Source organism: Myripristis murdjan, chromosome 3 (genome assembly GCF_902150065.1).
Source record: "Myripristis murdjan chromosome 3, fMyrMur1.1, whole genome shotgun sequence".
Taxonomy (NCBI): domain Eukaryota; kingdom Metazoa; phylum Chordata; class Actinopteri; order Holocentriformes; family Holocentridae; genus Myripristis; species Myripristis murdjan.
Genome location: NC_043982.1, coordinates 8070202 through 8086995, shown reverse-complemented (window position 1 = coordinate 8086995; position 16794 = coordinate 8070202). Strand labels below are relative to the sequence as shown.

At 39.5% G+C, this 16794-nt stretch overlaps 1 protein-coding gene across 3 annotated transcripts in view; it reads right to left on the bottom strand.

The window, feature by feature from the left end:
• Nucleotides 1-13418: 13418 nt before the first annotated feature.
• Nucleotides 13419-16794, bottom strand: part of mical2a (microtubule associated monooxygenase, calponin and LIM domain containing 2a) — a 40637-nt gene continuing 37261 nt past the window's right edge. For all 3 annotated transcript variants that reach the window (XM_030048462.1, XM_030048460.1, XM_030048461.1), the window contains 3 exons: nt 16060-16237; nt 15861-15937; nt 13419-15768 (listed from right to left, as the gene is read on the bottom strand). In XM_030048462.1, the coding sequence (XP_029904322.1) occupies nt 15343-15768; nt 15861-15937; nt 16060-16237 (681 nt within the window). In that variant the 3' untranslated portion in view covers nt 13419-15342. The remainder of the gene's footprint in view (nt 15769-15860; nt 15938-16059; nt 16238-16794) is intronic.

Below are 16794 nucleotides of genomic sequence, written 5' to 3'. Positions count from 1 at the left end.
TTCATCCTGTTTTGGTTGAGGTCCTGCCTTTTAACCATCAGTCAGTCCCGTGCGTCCTACTGTGGACACAACGCAAACAACTCACAGAATAAACCACTTTCCACCGTGTATGTCTCATTTTTCTAAAGCCGGGATACTGTGCTTTCAAAATTAATTTAAGACTGATATACAGAGCTTAATAGTCTTCACACTGAGTATTAATTAATTAAATAATACTGAAACGCTGTCAGATTTGGCTGAAAGCGTTTAAGACAGATTTTGAGCCTCACGTCTGTAAAAAAAAAAAGCTGCCTCAAAGTCATGATCACATGACAATTTGCAAAAAAAATGGAATTAGATGACATCTGTCAGGTGCCGTGGAGCACACTGTCTCCTCCAAGCCAGGTAATCATATGAATATTATTTCTCCCTACTGTAAGCTTTTGACACGTTGTGAATCAATGGTGAAAAGATGAATATGTGAATAAAATGATGCAGCCGGAGAGTAGGCTAATGCAGGACACAGAAGGATTTATTCAAACTGGAATAATAACTGCTGCTTCATTGTTGCTGTTTATTGTTTATTAGTCTCTATGGCGACAGTTATTTTCTGTATTTAATTCATTTCTGTGATCTGTTAACCAGCCAGACTTTTAAATATTACTGTATTCAAATATTCTAAATAAATATTAATATTAGCATGTTAATGTACATATTTAAATATCTCTCCACAAACCTCTTGTCTTGCTGTGTATCATCAAGGGCTGTGTGATATATCCAAATTATATTGATGGTATGATATGAGAGTAGATATTGTTGTTTTGGATGTCATAATATTGTGTATTGTCATATTGTCGTTCCTGCTTTTATACAACAGAGGTTTCTGTTTCAGCAATCTGATTGGTTGAGAGCCACTTGTTATTTACTAACACAATGCAGGAGCTACATCACTTTATCTGTATTATTCTGCAACAACAAACTGTTACTCAAAAAAAGATATTACAAATAAATTACATATTACTCATTAGTTTTTTTTAAAAAAAAAGTACTGCATTACTTTACTTAGTTCCTCCCTGTGGAAAGTAATGGGTTACCCAACTTTTACATTACCTGTGTGTTACACTGCAACACGGCCTCAGATGCGTTGTCATGTAACTGCCAGTTAACAATAGAAAGTTAAGCCTTACATCCGCCCACGTATCAGCACCAACCATCCTGATGGACACACACAAGATTTGTCTTTTATGTTTTTTAATAAAGTAAGAGCAGAGAGCCGACAGCAGCGCTGATGAAAAGCAGCCTGTTTGATGTTGTGCTCACAGCAGTGGAGAGTTGTTTCTGTGCACAGTTTGCACTTTACCGGCACATTCTTCTCCTCTCGACTGCTCTGCCATTTTGTCCTCCATGCCACATGAACTCCAGCCAGAGGTCAGGTGACTGTTGCACACGCATGCATGCAGACACGTTAGCCCGCATTATACAGGTAATGGAAAGACTTATGTTGTTTGATTTGTAACTGTAATGTGTTCAATGAATATAGGAACAGTACCATGTTACATTCCTGCGTTCCAGAGGAGTGTAATGTGACTACAGTTACCTCCAGCGCTGATCATCTGTCACCTACAGGTGATTCTGCTTCTGTCATGCTAGTTAGTCCACGGGGCAAACAATGGATATTTATAACTTGTGGTTTGGATTTTTATTGTTCATAAGATAAGGAGCAGAATGCCACAGAGTAGGCTGCTAGTGTTTAATCTGACAATGTACACCTGCAAAGAGACAGAAACCAAGACAGATCTGATAGAGAAGGTGTTGGTAAAGTAAGTAAAGCCAAGCCACTCACCACTCCCTTGTCAAGGCGTTAAACACGAGGCAGTTCTACATGCACATAACGCAATGCAAAACATGTATTTGCAGTTTGCACCAGATAAATGCTTTTAAATGGAATCTAGCCTCATTTCAATTGCACAGGCAAATGTGCTGCAGCCCAAATGGCTTTGTTATGTTGGCTCTTGGCCTGCAGTTGAGTTGCATAACATGGCCGGCTTGGAGAGTAATTGGACAAATGACCCCTGGGTGTGACATCTGGCACCTCTGGTTGCACCCAGGCACGTAGACAGCCCAGCTCAGGGGTCAAAGGAAATCTGGAGGCGTTTTTTGTTTTGTTTTTGTTTGTTCGCTGGAACAATGTTTACCACAGTCTACACTGTGAAAATAAGTACTGAGCGTTGAAATGCTGAGGGGAGACACTGAGTGGCCTACTGCTTCAAGATATATGTGTTTTTTTTTTTTTTTTTTTAAAGGCTAAACGTCACTGCACAGGTCTGTGCTGATTGTTACAGGCTGCACCTTTAAATCCTTTCCTTTTGAACCATTGTTGTTACAGCCTAATTTTTTTATTTCTGTGGTTACAGGCTATAGATATTGAGTGTATTACTAATCAGTTTTGAGTGTATTCATCGTATTTTGTGCTTATCTACGACAGCGTACAAGGGTCACTGTAGGGAGAAAAAAAATTGTGTAGCGAGGAAAAGGGTGGTAATATTCTGAGAAAAAAAGATTAAAGTTGTAATTTTACAAGACAAAAACTAAGATATTCTCTGAGATTAAAGTGGTAAATAGAAAAAAAACTCATGTTTTGTGAAAAAAAAAATAATAATAATAATAATAATGACTTGATCCTATTCAGAAGAATACAATATTGTGATTCTGGGCTTAAATCAACAGGATTTCCTTGTTACTGAATCCCATTGTAAAGTAGAATTCGCTGAGGTCTTCCACTGCAGGAGTTCTTTTTTTCTGATGCATTTGTGACTTTATAATATCAGAATTATCAGATTTTTTACCCATAAATTTGTGAGTTTTTTCTCGAAAATTCACCACTTTAATCTCAGAGAATAACTGAGTTTTCTTCTCTGAATATCACTCCCCCTCCCCTGGTTGCGTAATTTTTTTGTGTGACCTAAGTAGGCCATCATACTTACCATATAACACTACTAAATGCCTAAACTTCCTGCAGTCATCCATCTTTTTATCTATCTGCCCAGGACAAAAATGGTGATTTCTGCCAAAAGTGCACACACTTGCTCCTCACAGCCCAGACTGGTGACGCTGCTGGTGAAAAGTGAAGCTACAGAACGTTCTTTGAGCAAACATGGCATTCTTTTTCTTATTATTATAAATGATGAGCCATAAACAATCAAAATCAAGACTTCCTAAATGTCAGTGAAGGTCATAAATTCACGCAACATAATCGATGGAATCTAATAGAAAACTGCTGTATGTCTGTAGGCGTGAAGCCCAACTCTGTTGTTCTTTAAGGTAAGAAAAGATTTTAAAAAATAAATAAATAAGAATGGAAGTAGATTGTAGCATTTGTATTATATATTATTATATAAACAATTATTCTGACTGTCTGTCTGTTAGTTGAACACTGATGGAGGCTGATGTTCAGGCGGCTGAACCCATGATCATGGTGAACAATCTGCCACATATTTACAGCCACTTTGACCTTTTGGTCGGGAGGAAAATCTGACAATCAGAGTCTTGGGGGAGTCATTGGGATGGGTAAGCAAAACTTGATTGACTGCCTTTCTTGTTTAAACCAAAGGAGATATGGGTACCACAGGCATTTGGTTGAATGTGTCTTTCCGCTGAATGGGGAGTGAGACTGATAATTCTGCTTAGGATTTCAGCTTAAAGGTCAGTGGAAATGATGTCTTTATGCTGGTGGGGTGTTTTTTCTTTGGGTGTGGTGCAAACTGACTGAGAAGCCCAGAGAGTCAAATCAAACATCCTGAGATCATTTGAGGTGAAGTGATAAATCTGAGTGATGGAAATGTATGGTGATGAAAATGTCCAGGGAAAATGCTTTGGGAAAGGAGATTACTGCACAAGAGGAAGATGATAAGCAGAGAGAGAATCAGTAAATGTTGTGACAAAGACGGGAGAGGCATCAGGGCTCCCCTGGTGGCCTTACGACAACTGTCACGAGCGCAACTGGGTTGAAGTGAGGTTTTTTTGAAATATTGTTTCAGAAAAATGGAAAAAACTGAACTCTTGGTTCATTTCAGAGGCGCAATGAGTCACTTAGAGCATATTTGTTATTATTAGTAGTAATGTTAGTAGCAGTAGCAGTACTACTTGTAGTTGTAATTCTTTAAAAAAGGGGGGAAAAACATTCATCTTCACTTACATTTCAACACCTTCCTAAAATAATCGCCTAAGTCATTTTTTCAGGTTGTTCAGGAGACACAAAAAACTAAAAATACTAAAAACAATGTCAGTCAATTATGTACATAACAGAAATACATGAATTAGGCAAATTTCTGAATATGTCTTTGTTGCCTTAGGCAATTGTAATATGTTATACACTGCAAAAAATCTTACCAAGATTATTTGTCTTATTTCAAGTCAAAAATGTCTTATTTCTAGTCAAAATATCTCATTACACTTAAAATAAGACATGATCACCTCTGAAGTAACTTGTTTTTAGACAATTTTCACTTGTTTCAAGTGAAAATTCACTTGAAACAAATGAAAATTTGCTTGTTTCATTGGCAAAATGTGCCAGTGGATAAAGTGAAAATTCACTTGAAATAAGTGAAAATGAGCTAGAAACAAGAAACAAAACAGAGGCAACGGTGGCAAGTGGCTCAACTGGGCTGAGGATCAGTCACAGGCACGATCGTACAGCAACATGTAGCTGACTAACGTGGCCCGGCGATTTCAGCTCTTCTCAGTCGGCTGTGTGTGTGCTGGTCAGTTTCACGCACCTGAGAGCTCAGCGGCTTGTCTCCACCTCAGCACACAGGCACACTCTGCAGGAGTGCATGGAAATTTGATTTGCCACTCATTCACTCATTCATTCATTTGTTTGTGTGCTAACACAGCGTGGGCTTCTTGCTTGGCTGTTTTTTAGGGGTAAGATCTACTGTGCACTTTTGTTAGATTTTATTTTGCGGTATTTCTGCTTTATTTGATAGAGACGGGAAAGGCAGGGGAGGCAGAGGTGATGACGTATAATTCCAGGCCCAAAAGGTGATGACCTTTGGATGACCCCTGTCTTCTCAGGAAGAGCAGACAGAATCCATATTTGCTGTATGAAAGTGAACATCTCGTGCAAGGCTGTCCAGGCTCTTCTGAAGTTTTTCTGTGGCGTTTTCACATAGTTTCCTCCGACAGTCATTGATAACTTTGTATGTTTTTATGTCTTGGGCTGTATGGTTTGTGGTATGAACATCTCAGAGTAACTCACTTCTTAAGAATTTGAATGATATCTGTATAGGGGCTGGAAAACAACATGGAATGTATGAAGGCTTAGCAGGAGAGCATAAATATTTACCTGTGGCCTCGAGTGTCTCCAAAGACCTCTTCAGACCTTCCGACTGTCTTCACCAAGCTCCGCTGAAAAGAAAAGAAAATCCACTGTGTTTTTATGCAGTAAATTGAAATGTGTAACTGCAGAGTAGTCCATGAAAAGAAGGGCCAATAAATCTGTGGTGTCGGGCGGCACCACTGACCTGGTGTGCGATCCTCCTCGCAATGCAGAGCTGTGAAGACGATGATGATGATGTGTCAAAGTCAGCATGCACTGATATTGGGGCTTAAGACAAACGTTTATGACCCAAAAATTTTAGGAAATGTACATGTGGCCCTCAGCTGAAAATGCAATGAAGCACATGAGTTGTTATACACTGAATTCCCAATGCTTAAATGTAAAAGAGCACATGGTCTTGTTAATTTCCTTGTGGCCTCCTGTTCTTGGCACTCAGCTGAAAAGGCAGATTGTTTGAAATGGTGTGCCATGGAGATGGTCGTAGGCCTAATGATGTTATGACTAACAATCTGTCTTTCCTCATCGTCCAAACAGGATACATTTCAAGTCCATCTCAGGGCAGCAGTCGAGCCAGTTCTGCCGCAGCTTGAGGAGCGAGCGAACACTCTCAAGTCACCCTGGCGACTTGTCAAGTCAGATTTACGATCTGGAGCGAACGCAGCATCAGATAGGCCAAAAACAGAAAAAAGACCAACGGGAAAAGCAGGGAAAGTGGTCAGTCAGTTCCTTAGATGTGCAAAAAAAAAAAAAAAAAAAAAGCCCTTGCCCTGTCATTTGACTTCATCGACTAAACTGGCCAAAACGTGACTAAAAGTGAAATTCAAACAGCTGTCCAGATCAGCACTGATGTCAGGGAGGTTAAATCCAATAGATAACTGAGTGAATATGCAGAGACAGACGTTGTTTTTGACTGAAAGCTGAAGACACTGAAAAACGAACGTCTCTTGAAAGAGTAAAAGCGCCGACGGAGCCAGCAGACATCTTTCACTTTTCATACCTCTGAAGTGCCGTCATCACTTGTCCAAATGCTTCACAATATATAGGACTAAGCACACATTAACAAACTAGAAACGTTAAGAGCTCACATTTACCACGTGCTTGAAAGCTGAAGTGAAGCGCATGCACAAAGGTTAAAGTTTCTCACTTCCAATTTGCCGGTCTTGACCACTTGAAGTAATTTTCAAGGGTGACTCTCCAAGATTTAATAGCATTTAAAAGCGTTAATTAAAGCTCCTACTGACATCGGTGAGCCTCCATGACAGCAAATAGCGGTTATGTTTGTCTTGTTGAAGCCATCATTTAAACAAACGAGCTTCCTCTGTAAAGAAATGATTTGCCTGATAAGCTCTGCTGTGGCCTCAGAGCCACACGCTGCATCGCCGCCTGGCCTCTGGGGGAAAATTTAGTTTGAGCCGGTTCTGACTGACTTGTGACCTTTTTGGGGAATTTCAGCCAAGATTTTTGGGAGCAAATCCAGGGACATTTGTGATTTGCTGTCAAATATTAACCATAATAGACATATTCCATAATCTGACAGAAATTACGGTACATGAAAGCCTTTCACCTGCATTCAAACACAAGAATTATGGACTCAATTCAGCATCACTGACCCGATGTTAAAATATGTCATTTTGGTAATTATAAATACAGGTTTCTTGTAAATTCAGGATGTTTTTTAATTTTCTGTTTTTTGCAAATTTTCTCTCAAGTTTTCTACTTTTTTTTTTTTTTTTTTTTTTTTTTTTTTGCTTTTTTCCTGTGTTTTGGAACAAAATCAAGTTTAAAATTTTTCTGACACTGACCCAGCGTCGCTGATCCGAAGTGTGACTTGTCTGCAAATTCACGGTCCGTCTTCTACTTTTGTTGTAGCCACTTATGAACAAAAAGGAAAACCTAACACTTCCCATGACACAGGCTCTAAAGCGACATACCGTCAGGATTACAGTTTGAATTAGTCTGGAGATAAAAATTACGAATCGCAAGACGTCCGCTGAAAATAGCAGTGCCGTCTGGAGAAAGGGGGGGCCCAGGGACATTTACAGGGACAGAGCATCAAATCAGGGAAGTGTCCCCTGTTATCCAGTGAATATCTGGATCTATTCCTCTGTAGAAGATGGCGGTGGTATGGTTTTTTAAGTTGGGCTCGGAGAAAAGCTTCTTGTGAGGCTGATAGGGCTAAGATGTCTATCATGGGTGGGCAGTTTAATTTGGAATTTCTGTCTTTTTTCTTTTCTTTTTTAAAACACACGTGAACACACAATCTCTGGCATTGCTACCAAACTACTTAGCAAACCTTTAAGAATGGTTAATGTGAATAGTTGTGGCCTGAGGAATCAGCGGGAAACCATTTCCAGGTGGTGCGACAAGAAGAGACAAAGTAAACTTGAGTCAGCCCAGAGTGCAGCAGCACGACCCGCATTTCGCCATGCACACAGGACAAAGAGCAGGCATGCCATCCTCAGCAGGCGCGGAGAAGACAACATGCCAAAGGCTCCTACTTGACTTGACAAACACCGCAGAGTCAAAAACACAAACACACTCGTGCATTTGAACCACATACGTTTCACAAAGCGAAGGCCACTCTTCCATCCCCAAATCCGCAGCTAACTCTTTGAAATATTTAAAGAGCAACCATGAATGGAATGGCGGATGCGTCAAATTCCCGGCCCGCACTTATCATCCAAAGAATGAGCAAATTCACCTTCAGAGGGCAACAACAGAACCATCTAACAGCACAAAGGCACTCCAACAATGCTGACAACGGAGCGTGACGGAGATTCATTCAGGGTGACATAGAACCAGAACCATTTTAAACGTCTCTCTCTCTCTCTCTCTTCCCGTCTCTCTTCTCATTCTCTTCTCATTTTTTCGTCACTTGCATTGACTGTACTTGTAATGTCCTGCAATAATGCCTCGTTTGTATTGCTGTATTAAAGTACAGCTAATGGGGATCCTAATAAATACTAAAACCTGACCTGAGAACAGCTAAAGGGAGGTAGTCCAAAGCACAAAATATGTCCAGTCACTGGAGTCACCCTTGTTTTTCTAAAACCCAAACTATTAGTGGTGGAGTCATTGTGTAAGGCAATTAAACGAAGGTGGCAGTGGCAGCGTTGGACATCAATGTGAAAACTGTCATAACTCCACTGTAACACATCAATATTTATAGTCAAGGCAAAGCCAAGAAGAAGTTTGCACTGAATGTAAACTGGCATTCTGGGGCCAAGGACTTGCAGTTTACACCCTCAGGCGGGATATTTTACTGTGTAACACTCAATTCAAAAAGCAATTTTGTACTGAACGATTTGTAAATAACTTTTAAGTAAATGGAGGCTTAGCCTTCCAAGCTCTAAGTGCATTCCTGGGCAATTTCCAACACAATATAGGAGTACATTTTCCTCTTAAGGCAGACTTAAGTTGAGGCAGAGAAATTCCACTGATGAAGTTTGCAAACCAGGTATGAGTCCTATTCAGAAAAGTTTAAGGCAAAGATACGGAGGCCAATATCAGCACTGTGTCCCATTCTTCTGCGCTTATTCATGAGATAAGAGGCGCTTTATTGGATTTTCATTATCTGAAGAACAGATTGAACCTTTAAATGGTCATTCAGCCATTTTCAAAGCCATTAGCAGCTTCACATCGCCCCCAGTTGTTCCATATAGATGAAAATGGTGTTTTCACTGATCTTGTGTCAATTCATGGTTACTGTAATGGTAAAGAACCATTAATGGAATCTTAATGGCACTGCGATTGTTCCACGTGGAATCATCGTTATATGACACACAGCAGCAGCGTGTAATGTGACCATCTTGACATCAGGTGTTTTAGTTGTGCTTGCTTTTTTCTTCCAGGGAATGGAGAAGGGAGATTCATGGTGTTCAAACTCAGTGAGAAACATTTGCTATCGGATTTTTTTTTCTTTAAAAAAAAAATCATATCACAGAAACTATTGAATTAAACAGACCAATTCCGTCTTCATATATAACGGCCTTTATTGAATGCAATTTATTACAGCCTTTAGTAAAATCTTAAGAGCATTCTATTGCTGTAAACTTCATAATAGATCCGTTTAGTCTCAGCTGTTCATGAGCGGTTCACGGTTCACGGTTTACTGTTCATCAGAGACCCTCTTGTACTTGACAGCGGGAAAATGAATCGGGGTTTTCTCAGGAATGAATCAAAGCAGCAGCAGCGTAGTCACACAGACCCATTTGGCACCTCCCGGGCTCCTTACAAATCAAAGGCAGCACGAGGACAGAAATGCAGCAGGCGGAGATGACTGGGAGGGAACTGCTTGGGTTGAAATGTTCATGTCATAATGATCACTTCCATCTGCCAGCCAAAAAAGCAATTTGTAAATCCCTTAAAAATCCTATAAATCCTATAAATTCAACTCTAGACACTTTTTTAAATCCATAATGTAAAACATAATCACTGAAATGCACTCATGCAGCCATTGAGGGATTTTTTTTTTTTTTTTTTTTTTTTTTTTGCATAGAAGCCACAATGGACTTTGTGTCAGAGTAAATAATAAAAACAGATATCACAGCAGATGCTTTGGATTCAGTGAAAGTCCCCAGCAGTAAAAGTGCAAAGGCAAATAAAATCAATGCATCAACAGGTGTGATGGGATGGCAACAGTAAATAAAGGCCAGACCACGTAGTCTCTGTCCCAACCCTCGAAACCAGTGCTTCTCAAATGGGGGCACGTTGGAGAACCACAGGGGGACATGAGATTTTAAAAGAATGTTAATTTAAAAAAAGATCAGTCACACACAATATCTAAAATAAGTAGCCTATGCTATAATAAGTTCAATGAAAAAATGTAAATGTACATTTGACAAACCACAATTTATATTTGGTTTGTCAAATGTACTTTGGCTAAGTTGACTATGTTAAATGTTAATAGTTAACCATCCTGTGGTGTTTGAGTCAAATTGACTCGTGTTCACTTTTCTTTTATATTTAAAATTTGATTTTCTTCCATATAACTGCCTGAAAATGGCAGATGGTTCTCTGTGACACTCACTTCAAATAAAATTTTTGATCACTACTTGCATTGATTTATGGATTTTTTTTTTTTTTTTTTTTTAATTTCTCCCCTCCTGTGACATTCCCTGGTCAGTTTGATCTGCCCATCACTGGGTGGTGCTGGGTGATGGTCCAAACATTTGAAATGTTTTCATTTCATTTTCACATACTACCAGTCTGCGGTAATCCATCCATTTATATTTAACTATAGTCAAAATAATTCAGAAATTCTGCTTATTTTTACTCAAAAATGAGGTATAATTTTATGTAAATTAGGTCTATTGACCATACATTCCAAAAATAAGCGTAAAATTGGTGATAATGAGTTGGAGTGAAGTTGACTAACAAGGTCAAACACAGAATTGGGTGATAATTTTATGCTGTATACTTTACAACCAGTCTAACCACAAAGGGAACTGTGAACTACAAGGAGATCAGCGAAATGAAAAGTAACAATAGAAAACTAGAAGAACTACTTTTGAGTTTTACTAAAAAGTTTATTTTTGCATACCTGTGTGTGAATTTTCGGTATGACAACTTTGTATTTAAAAGCCTCTAGGCTGTAGTTTTATACAGCCCCCCCCCCGCGCATGCCAGTTGTGTCCCCCCCCACCTCTGAAATCAAAATTTCGTCCATGCCTGGAGGTGTCAAATGTGTGTGTTTTTGGTTTAAATCTGCTCCTGTGGTCGTCGAGCGAGGACGTTTGTTCACTATGACCGAGAAGCCAAGACAAAAACAAAACAAACAAAAAAAAAAATCCAGAAAAAAAAGCAAAAACAGAAATAACAAAATCTCCTCAGTATCAGCTTGTTGTTTCACTCAGTGATGGAGCTGGTTGCACCTCTGCATACAGACTTCTTTTCAGCCTGTTTTTTTTTTTTTTTTTTTTTTTTTCTCAGGTCAGGGGGCTATTTAGCTTAAAAACTACAGGGGGACATAGTTTTTCAGCTGGCCAACCTCTAATCCATTTTCTGGAATTTTGTTGTCTTGGCTTCTTGATGATGGACACTGTCCTCCGGCAGTCTCCATGATCACACATGGGCCTGTGCAGCTTCTACACTAATAAACTGTCTATGTAGCATTCCTTGGGTTGAAAAAATGACGCTGAGCTCGCTCCATTGTCAAATGTGTGGAGTTGAGTGGAAATTGGCTTTATTGTCTGAACCCTGAAATCTGATTTTCTCTGAAATTTCCCTTTAAGTCAATTCAAAGTTAGAGGGGAAAAAATCCATATTGCACAACAATGACACACGCATCTCTTCTGTATCTGCTGGTTGCAGCGCCTCACAGAAGCTGCATCACACTTGCAGTGAGGGAAATATTCCAACTCGAGATGCCATTTCTTCACGGCTACAGCATCACACCAAACAGACAATATGTGGATGTCTTGTGTATCATTTTATACTCATTTCCCTGCAATTCAGCAGGACATGTTTGGTATCTTTGGAAACCTTGGGAATGAATACCTGTGGGCTTGAACAAAGATACCAGCCTTTTTCATCTGATACTGATCAATTCAGCAATCATCCAGTATGTATGGACATTTATTGATGTTAAAAAAAAAAAAAAAAAAGCGAAGACAATGTGAAAAGCAATATAGGAATTCCTCATGAAAACACCCATAACACACTTTGAAATGTTACCAGGGATTATAACAATTTTATACAAAAACACTCTTGAATAAGCCTCGGTTTTCTCAGTGAACAAAAATCCCAGGCTTGAGTGAGTTAAGAGATAAGACAGGAAGAGGAAGGAGGAGAAGAAGAAGAAGAAGAAGAAGAAGAAGAAGAAGAAGAAGAAGAAGAAGAAGAAGAAGAAGAAGAAGAAGAAGAAGAAGAAGAGATGGAGGGATTTAGATAACAGGCGCCTTTATGTCACTGGACATGTTCATTTGGGAAAATAGAGTAATACTGCCCTCTACAATTTTTATGACTGTGTGATGATTTTAGGGGACAAATTGAATTTGATCAATTAAAATGAAGTCTGCAAGAGTCCTCTCCCTTTTCCCATCACATTCTTGAAAGCTCATCCTGGCCTCTGCAGGTTGTCTCAGCTCCTGGGTTGGCAGAGCAGCATATCCACTGAACAACATAATAAATATAAAAAAAAAAAAAAAAAAAAAAAAAAAAATCATATCACTTGGTCATATGAAAGGCCCTTTTTGTTAAGGATAAAAAAAAAGGTTATAATGCAGAATAAATGCTACAATATCACCTCTTGTAATATGTGTAATTTTACAGGATTGGCATGCATTTCTCACAATTTTTTTTCATGTGAAAAGATATTTTCAGAGGACACAACAGACATTCGTTCTGCACAGACAAAACAAGACATGTCTCTCTTGTGAGCGCTCTGAGAGGACAACATAAGAAACAAAGATGAGACGCACCAAAACATTTCTCAGCGTTTGCAAAAAACAAGACAATGAATTTGCAGATTAGTCTTGTCAGCCTGTTAGATAAATGAGCTGTTGAGGAACCGAGAGAATATTGAAAAAAAAAACAAAAAACAGTTTGCTCACAGAGGACTGTTAATATGCACAGAGATGTTGTATGCAAGGTGCTTTTTGAGGGAGGGGTGAAGGGATGATAATTTTTTTTTTTTTTTTAAAGTTTGGAAAAAACATTTTTCAGGGCATTAAAGGCCTTTATTCACATGGCATCTCTATAGCAATATGGTTTTACGCTTCATGTTCCTATCACAAACTGTGAGTTTTTAACACCCAAAAATGTGTTGTAACTACACTTTCCTATGTAAAGTTGTATGACACTGTATTAGCATCAAATGCCTGAGAACATTTTTGGAACAAAAAACTACAAAATAACCTCAATGGTTACAACACTTGTCAGTAAAACAATGAGGTCTTATTTTCTAATTTGGGTTAGTTTCACACTGATGCAATCTGAATATTAAGGTAAAAGCAATGATTTGACACCCCCTTTGTTTCTGCTCATTTCAAACTCATTTATTACCACAAATTCATTAGTCATGCTGAAAGTCAGTGTTACTTCAAAGCTGTATCTTCAATGATATAACAGTACTGTAAGATATTTTTGCAGTCTTGTTTTGGCAGACCTCAGTCATTAGTGATATGAAGCTTATGGGTTACAGGACTTAAACAGTCAGTATCTGCAGCCACACAATTACGTCCACAAGACCATGTGACCATGCAGGTGATCACCTTCAATATGTCATTTCTCCTAACCATCCAGTTCGTTCAGCAACACAAACTTCATAAAAGGCTTCGGCTGAATGGGGGGAAAAGATGACAGAAAGAAAATGATCTAAAACATGGAAAACATAAAAAATACATGAATAAAAAAACAGTTGAAGGCACAAGAAAGTAGTGTATGTTTATCAAAACGATTCTCAAAAGACAAGGTATCAATATGAAAGGCCAGCCGTTACAGTTTGCGTGGCTGTTTTGTTGTTACACAGGTGTGTATACAGTAAGATGTTCAATACAGCTTCAGTTCATCCGTATGAAAAAAGTCCATGAGGCTCGCTCCAAGTAAAAACTGATTCAACATCCATCCAAGTTATGCAACATGCTATATTAATTACAAAACACAAATATCTTATTGCTTACAAAGTATATTATGCTATGAACACTTGTGTTTCTTTAAACGAGTTTATTTTTGCATGAAGCATTTTCTCTCTTGCTGTTTGAGAAACATGCTCAGGATCATACAAAATACTCCACAGCTGTAAAGTGCTTCAATAGCATGATCAGATAGTGTATCTGAATGTGAAGCAACTGGACAGAGTCCGGTCACAGAGGTCTGCAGCTCATCTTGCACTTCAACACCATGCTTTAAAACTGTGGCAAGCACATTCAGACACAAACACATCACTGCATACTACCCAGCTCTTTGGTACAAAATAAATCGGACCACGTCTACTCCTAAATCAGTTATTGCCAAGTAAATGGTTTGCCGTGGAGATGAAAAAGGAGGGAGATTTTATTTCTTTTTGCCTTCCTGGTTTTTCGGATAGCCAACAGTAGATGGCAGCAATGTAGTAGAAATACTGAGCAGGAAACCCACAGCACTCAGCATCAGCAACTCAAGATACTCAGGGAAGTTTGAGTCGTCAATTAAAAAAGACAAAAAAAAAAAAAAAAAAAAAAAAGACAAGGTAATCAAAAAAGTACATAACAGTAAACATTTGGTGTGGTCTGAGTATAACGGTAATGATGTAATACTATAAAACATTATAAAAAAAGAAAAAGTAAAAACGAAGAAAGGAGCACATACATGCTCAAACCAACACCTGTGGAGTGGATTCAGTCGGAGCATGGGACAGGGCCGTGATTTTAATTTAACACTGTGCCAAAGCCATCCACTGTGCACAGGTTCAGGCAGTTCCCACGGTTAAAGTGCTTCAAGTTGACCTCATAGATCACTTTACACGATGAAAAAATCAGTCCTAACCTGAGTTAACTGACTTTATTGCTTGCTCTGTTTTTGAAGCCAGTCTATATAATTAAATTCTACAGCAATTATGATTTGTTATTTCAGCAGTCTCAGTTTTGATTGCACTGACTTTGGCCTATTTTACTCTTTAAATGCATTTCAATTGTATTTGACCTGCTTTTAACCTGTTTCAAAACAGTTAGAATTCATTTTAACACCAGAAGTACAGCTTTCTTAAAAAACCCACTGCAAAACTATTTAACGCAGCATCAATATTTAATTTTCCCAACCACTGTTCTTTAATTAGTTGTTAATTGTTAATTTAAAAAAGAAAAGTTGCAAGGGCAACCTACAGTGTCTCTTCTTTGGCTGACGCAGAAATACATCCAACACAGAGAGAGCTACATACAGTATCACTGTAAAAGTGAGTAAACATTTCAAAGGTGCTTGTGCACAGTCACAAAGTAGCCCACCAAAATATGACAAGACACAGAGACACACACCAGCTGATGTGAGGCTAGGCCACAGACCCAGTGGCATTTGGAATAAAGATAAACAAATACGGGGCTGTTGAGCCTCTAGAGGAGCCTGTGGCCAATATTCTCCTCCAGCCACAGCAGCAGTGGCTGCAGGGGGGTTGAGTCGGCAGGCACAGCCTCTGTGTACATCTGCAGCAGCACCTCTTGCAACACAAGTAGCAGGGGCAGGCCCAGGCTCAATAGCTCATACAGGAATGCATAGTCCTGGGCATTGTCCCTCAGGTGGACAGCAAGGGCCTGTGCTGTCTTACGCACGCGGCGCGACAGCAGCCAGGGGGCGTTACACACAGCACGAGTCACACTCAGGGGCCAGCTCAGGTGCTTCCTTAGGAATGAGCTGAAGGTACCTGCTGCTGTTTGGCTCTGCAGGCCTGCTGCGGGGCCAGGCTGGGCCGCTTCTCCGTTTGCAGCCTGGGTGGCAGATTTGTCCTGGACAGCAACTCCAGAATGACTTCGAGAAGGAAGCTGGGACAGACATATATTTCAAGGTCAATATAGATAGAATAAGATGAAATTTGCCCTCAAAAAATTAACTAATAGATGTTCAAGGCACTTACAGAGCATGCAGAGAAATTCCTCCGTAGCTTCATCCCATTGTTGCGTTGAGCAAAATGAAGTTTGCAGTACAATTTACCTGTAAAATGACAGCAATCATCACACAAGGTACTGAAAACTGGATGATCTCTAGTCTTTGAGTGATATATGGGAACAATAGAGGGAGCAGGCTGATGAGAACTGACATTTGATGATACATACCGTGTTCAGAGTCAAAGGCATGTGCTCCCTGGCGCAGGGGAGAGTTGCAAGTGTCACACCGAAAACATTCCCTGTGGAAGTAGAGCCCCTCGGCACAGACTTTCTCCACCATATAAACACGTCTTTCACATGAATGACACATGTCTCCGGACTGCGGGAACATCCTCCGTACGGAGCTCTGGGAAACAGCACAGGCAGAGTGGCAGGTGAGGGAAATGACAGTGAATCAATCCAAAAACAATGAGTCACATTTCTCCATCTCTGTGTAACTGAGGTCGATGTACACCTGCATGAGAACAATGCAACAGCTTCAGACACGTTCACACACCACTTATGATGTAGCAGCAAAATACTGTTGGTTCAAAGGATGAAAATGTAAAAATAAAGCTCTTCCTTGCAAATTGCTCATTCTGTTGCCATTATGCACCACTGCAAGTGTCATTTCCATCTCCCAACATAATTATATCCTCTATCTTTACACTTCTGCCAGTGTTTCCCAACACAATTACAAGAATGTACTTTTAATTGTTGCTCTGAGTGTGATGTATTGTACTCGCAGCTGAGGTACTGGAGTCCACGACAAATTTCCCCTGGGACAATAAAGTAATTTCTGATTTCTGATTTCTGATTTCTGAATGTGAACAGGCACCATGATTAAATATTATCCCTACAAAAAGCTTGACCTGAGACCAAGAGGTTGGTTTTATTAAATTTTGGTGCTTTCAGGACATCGGG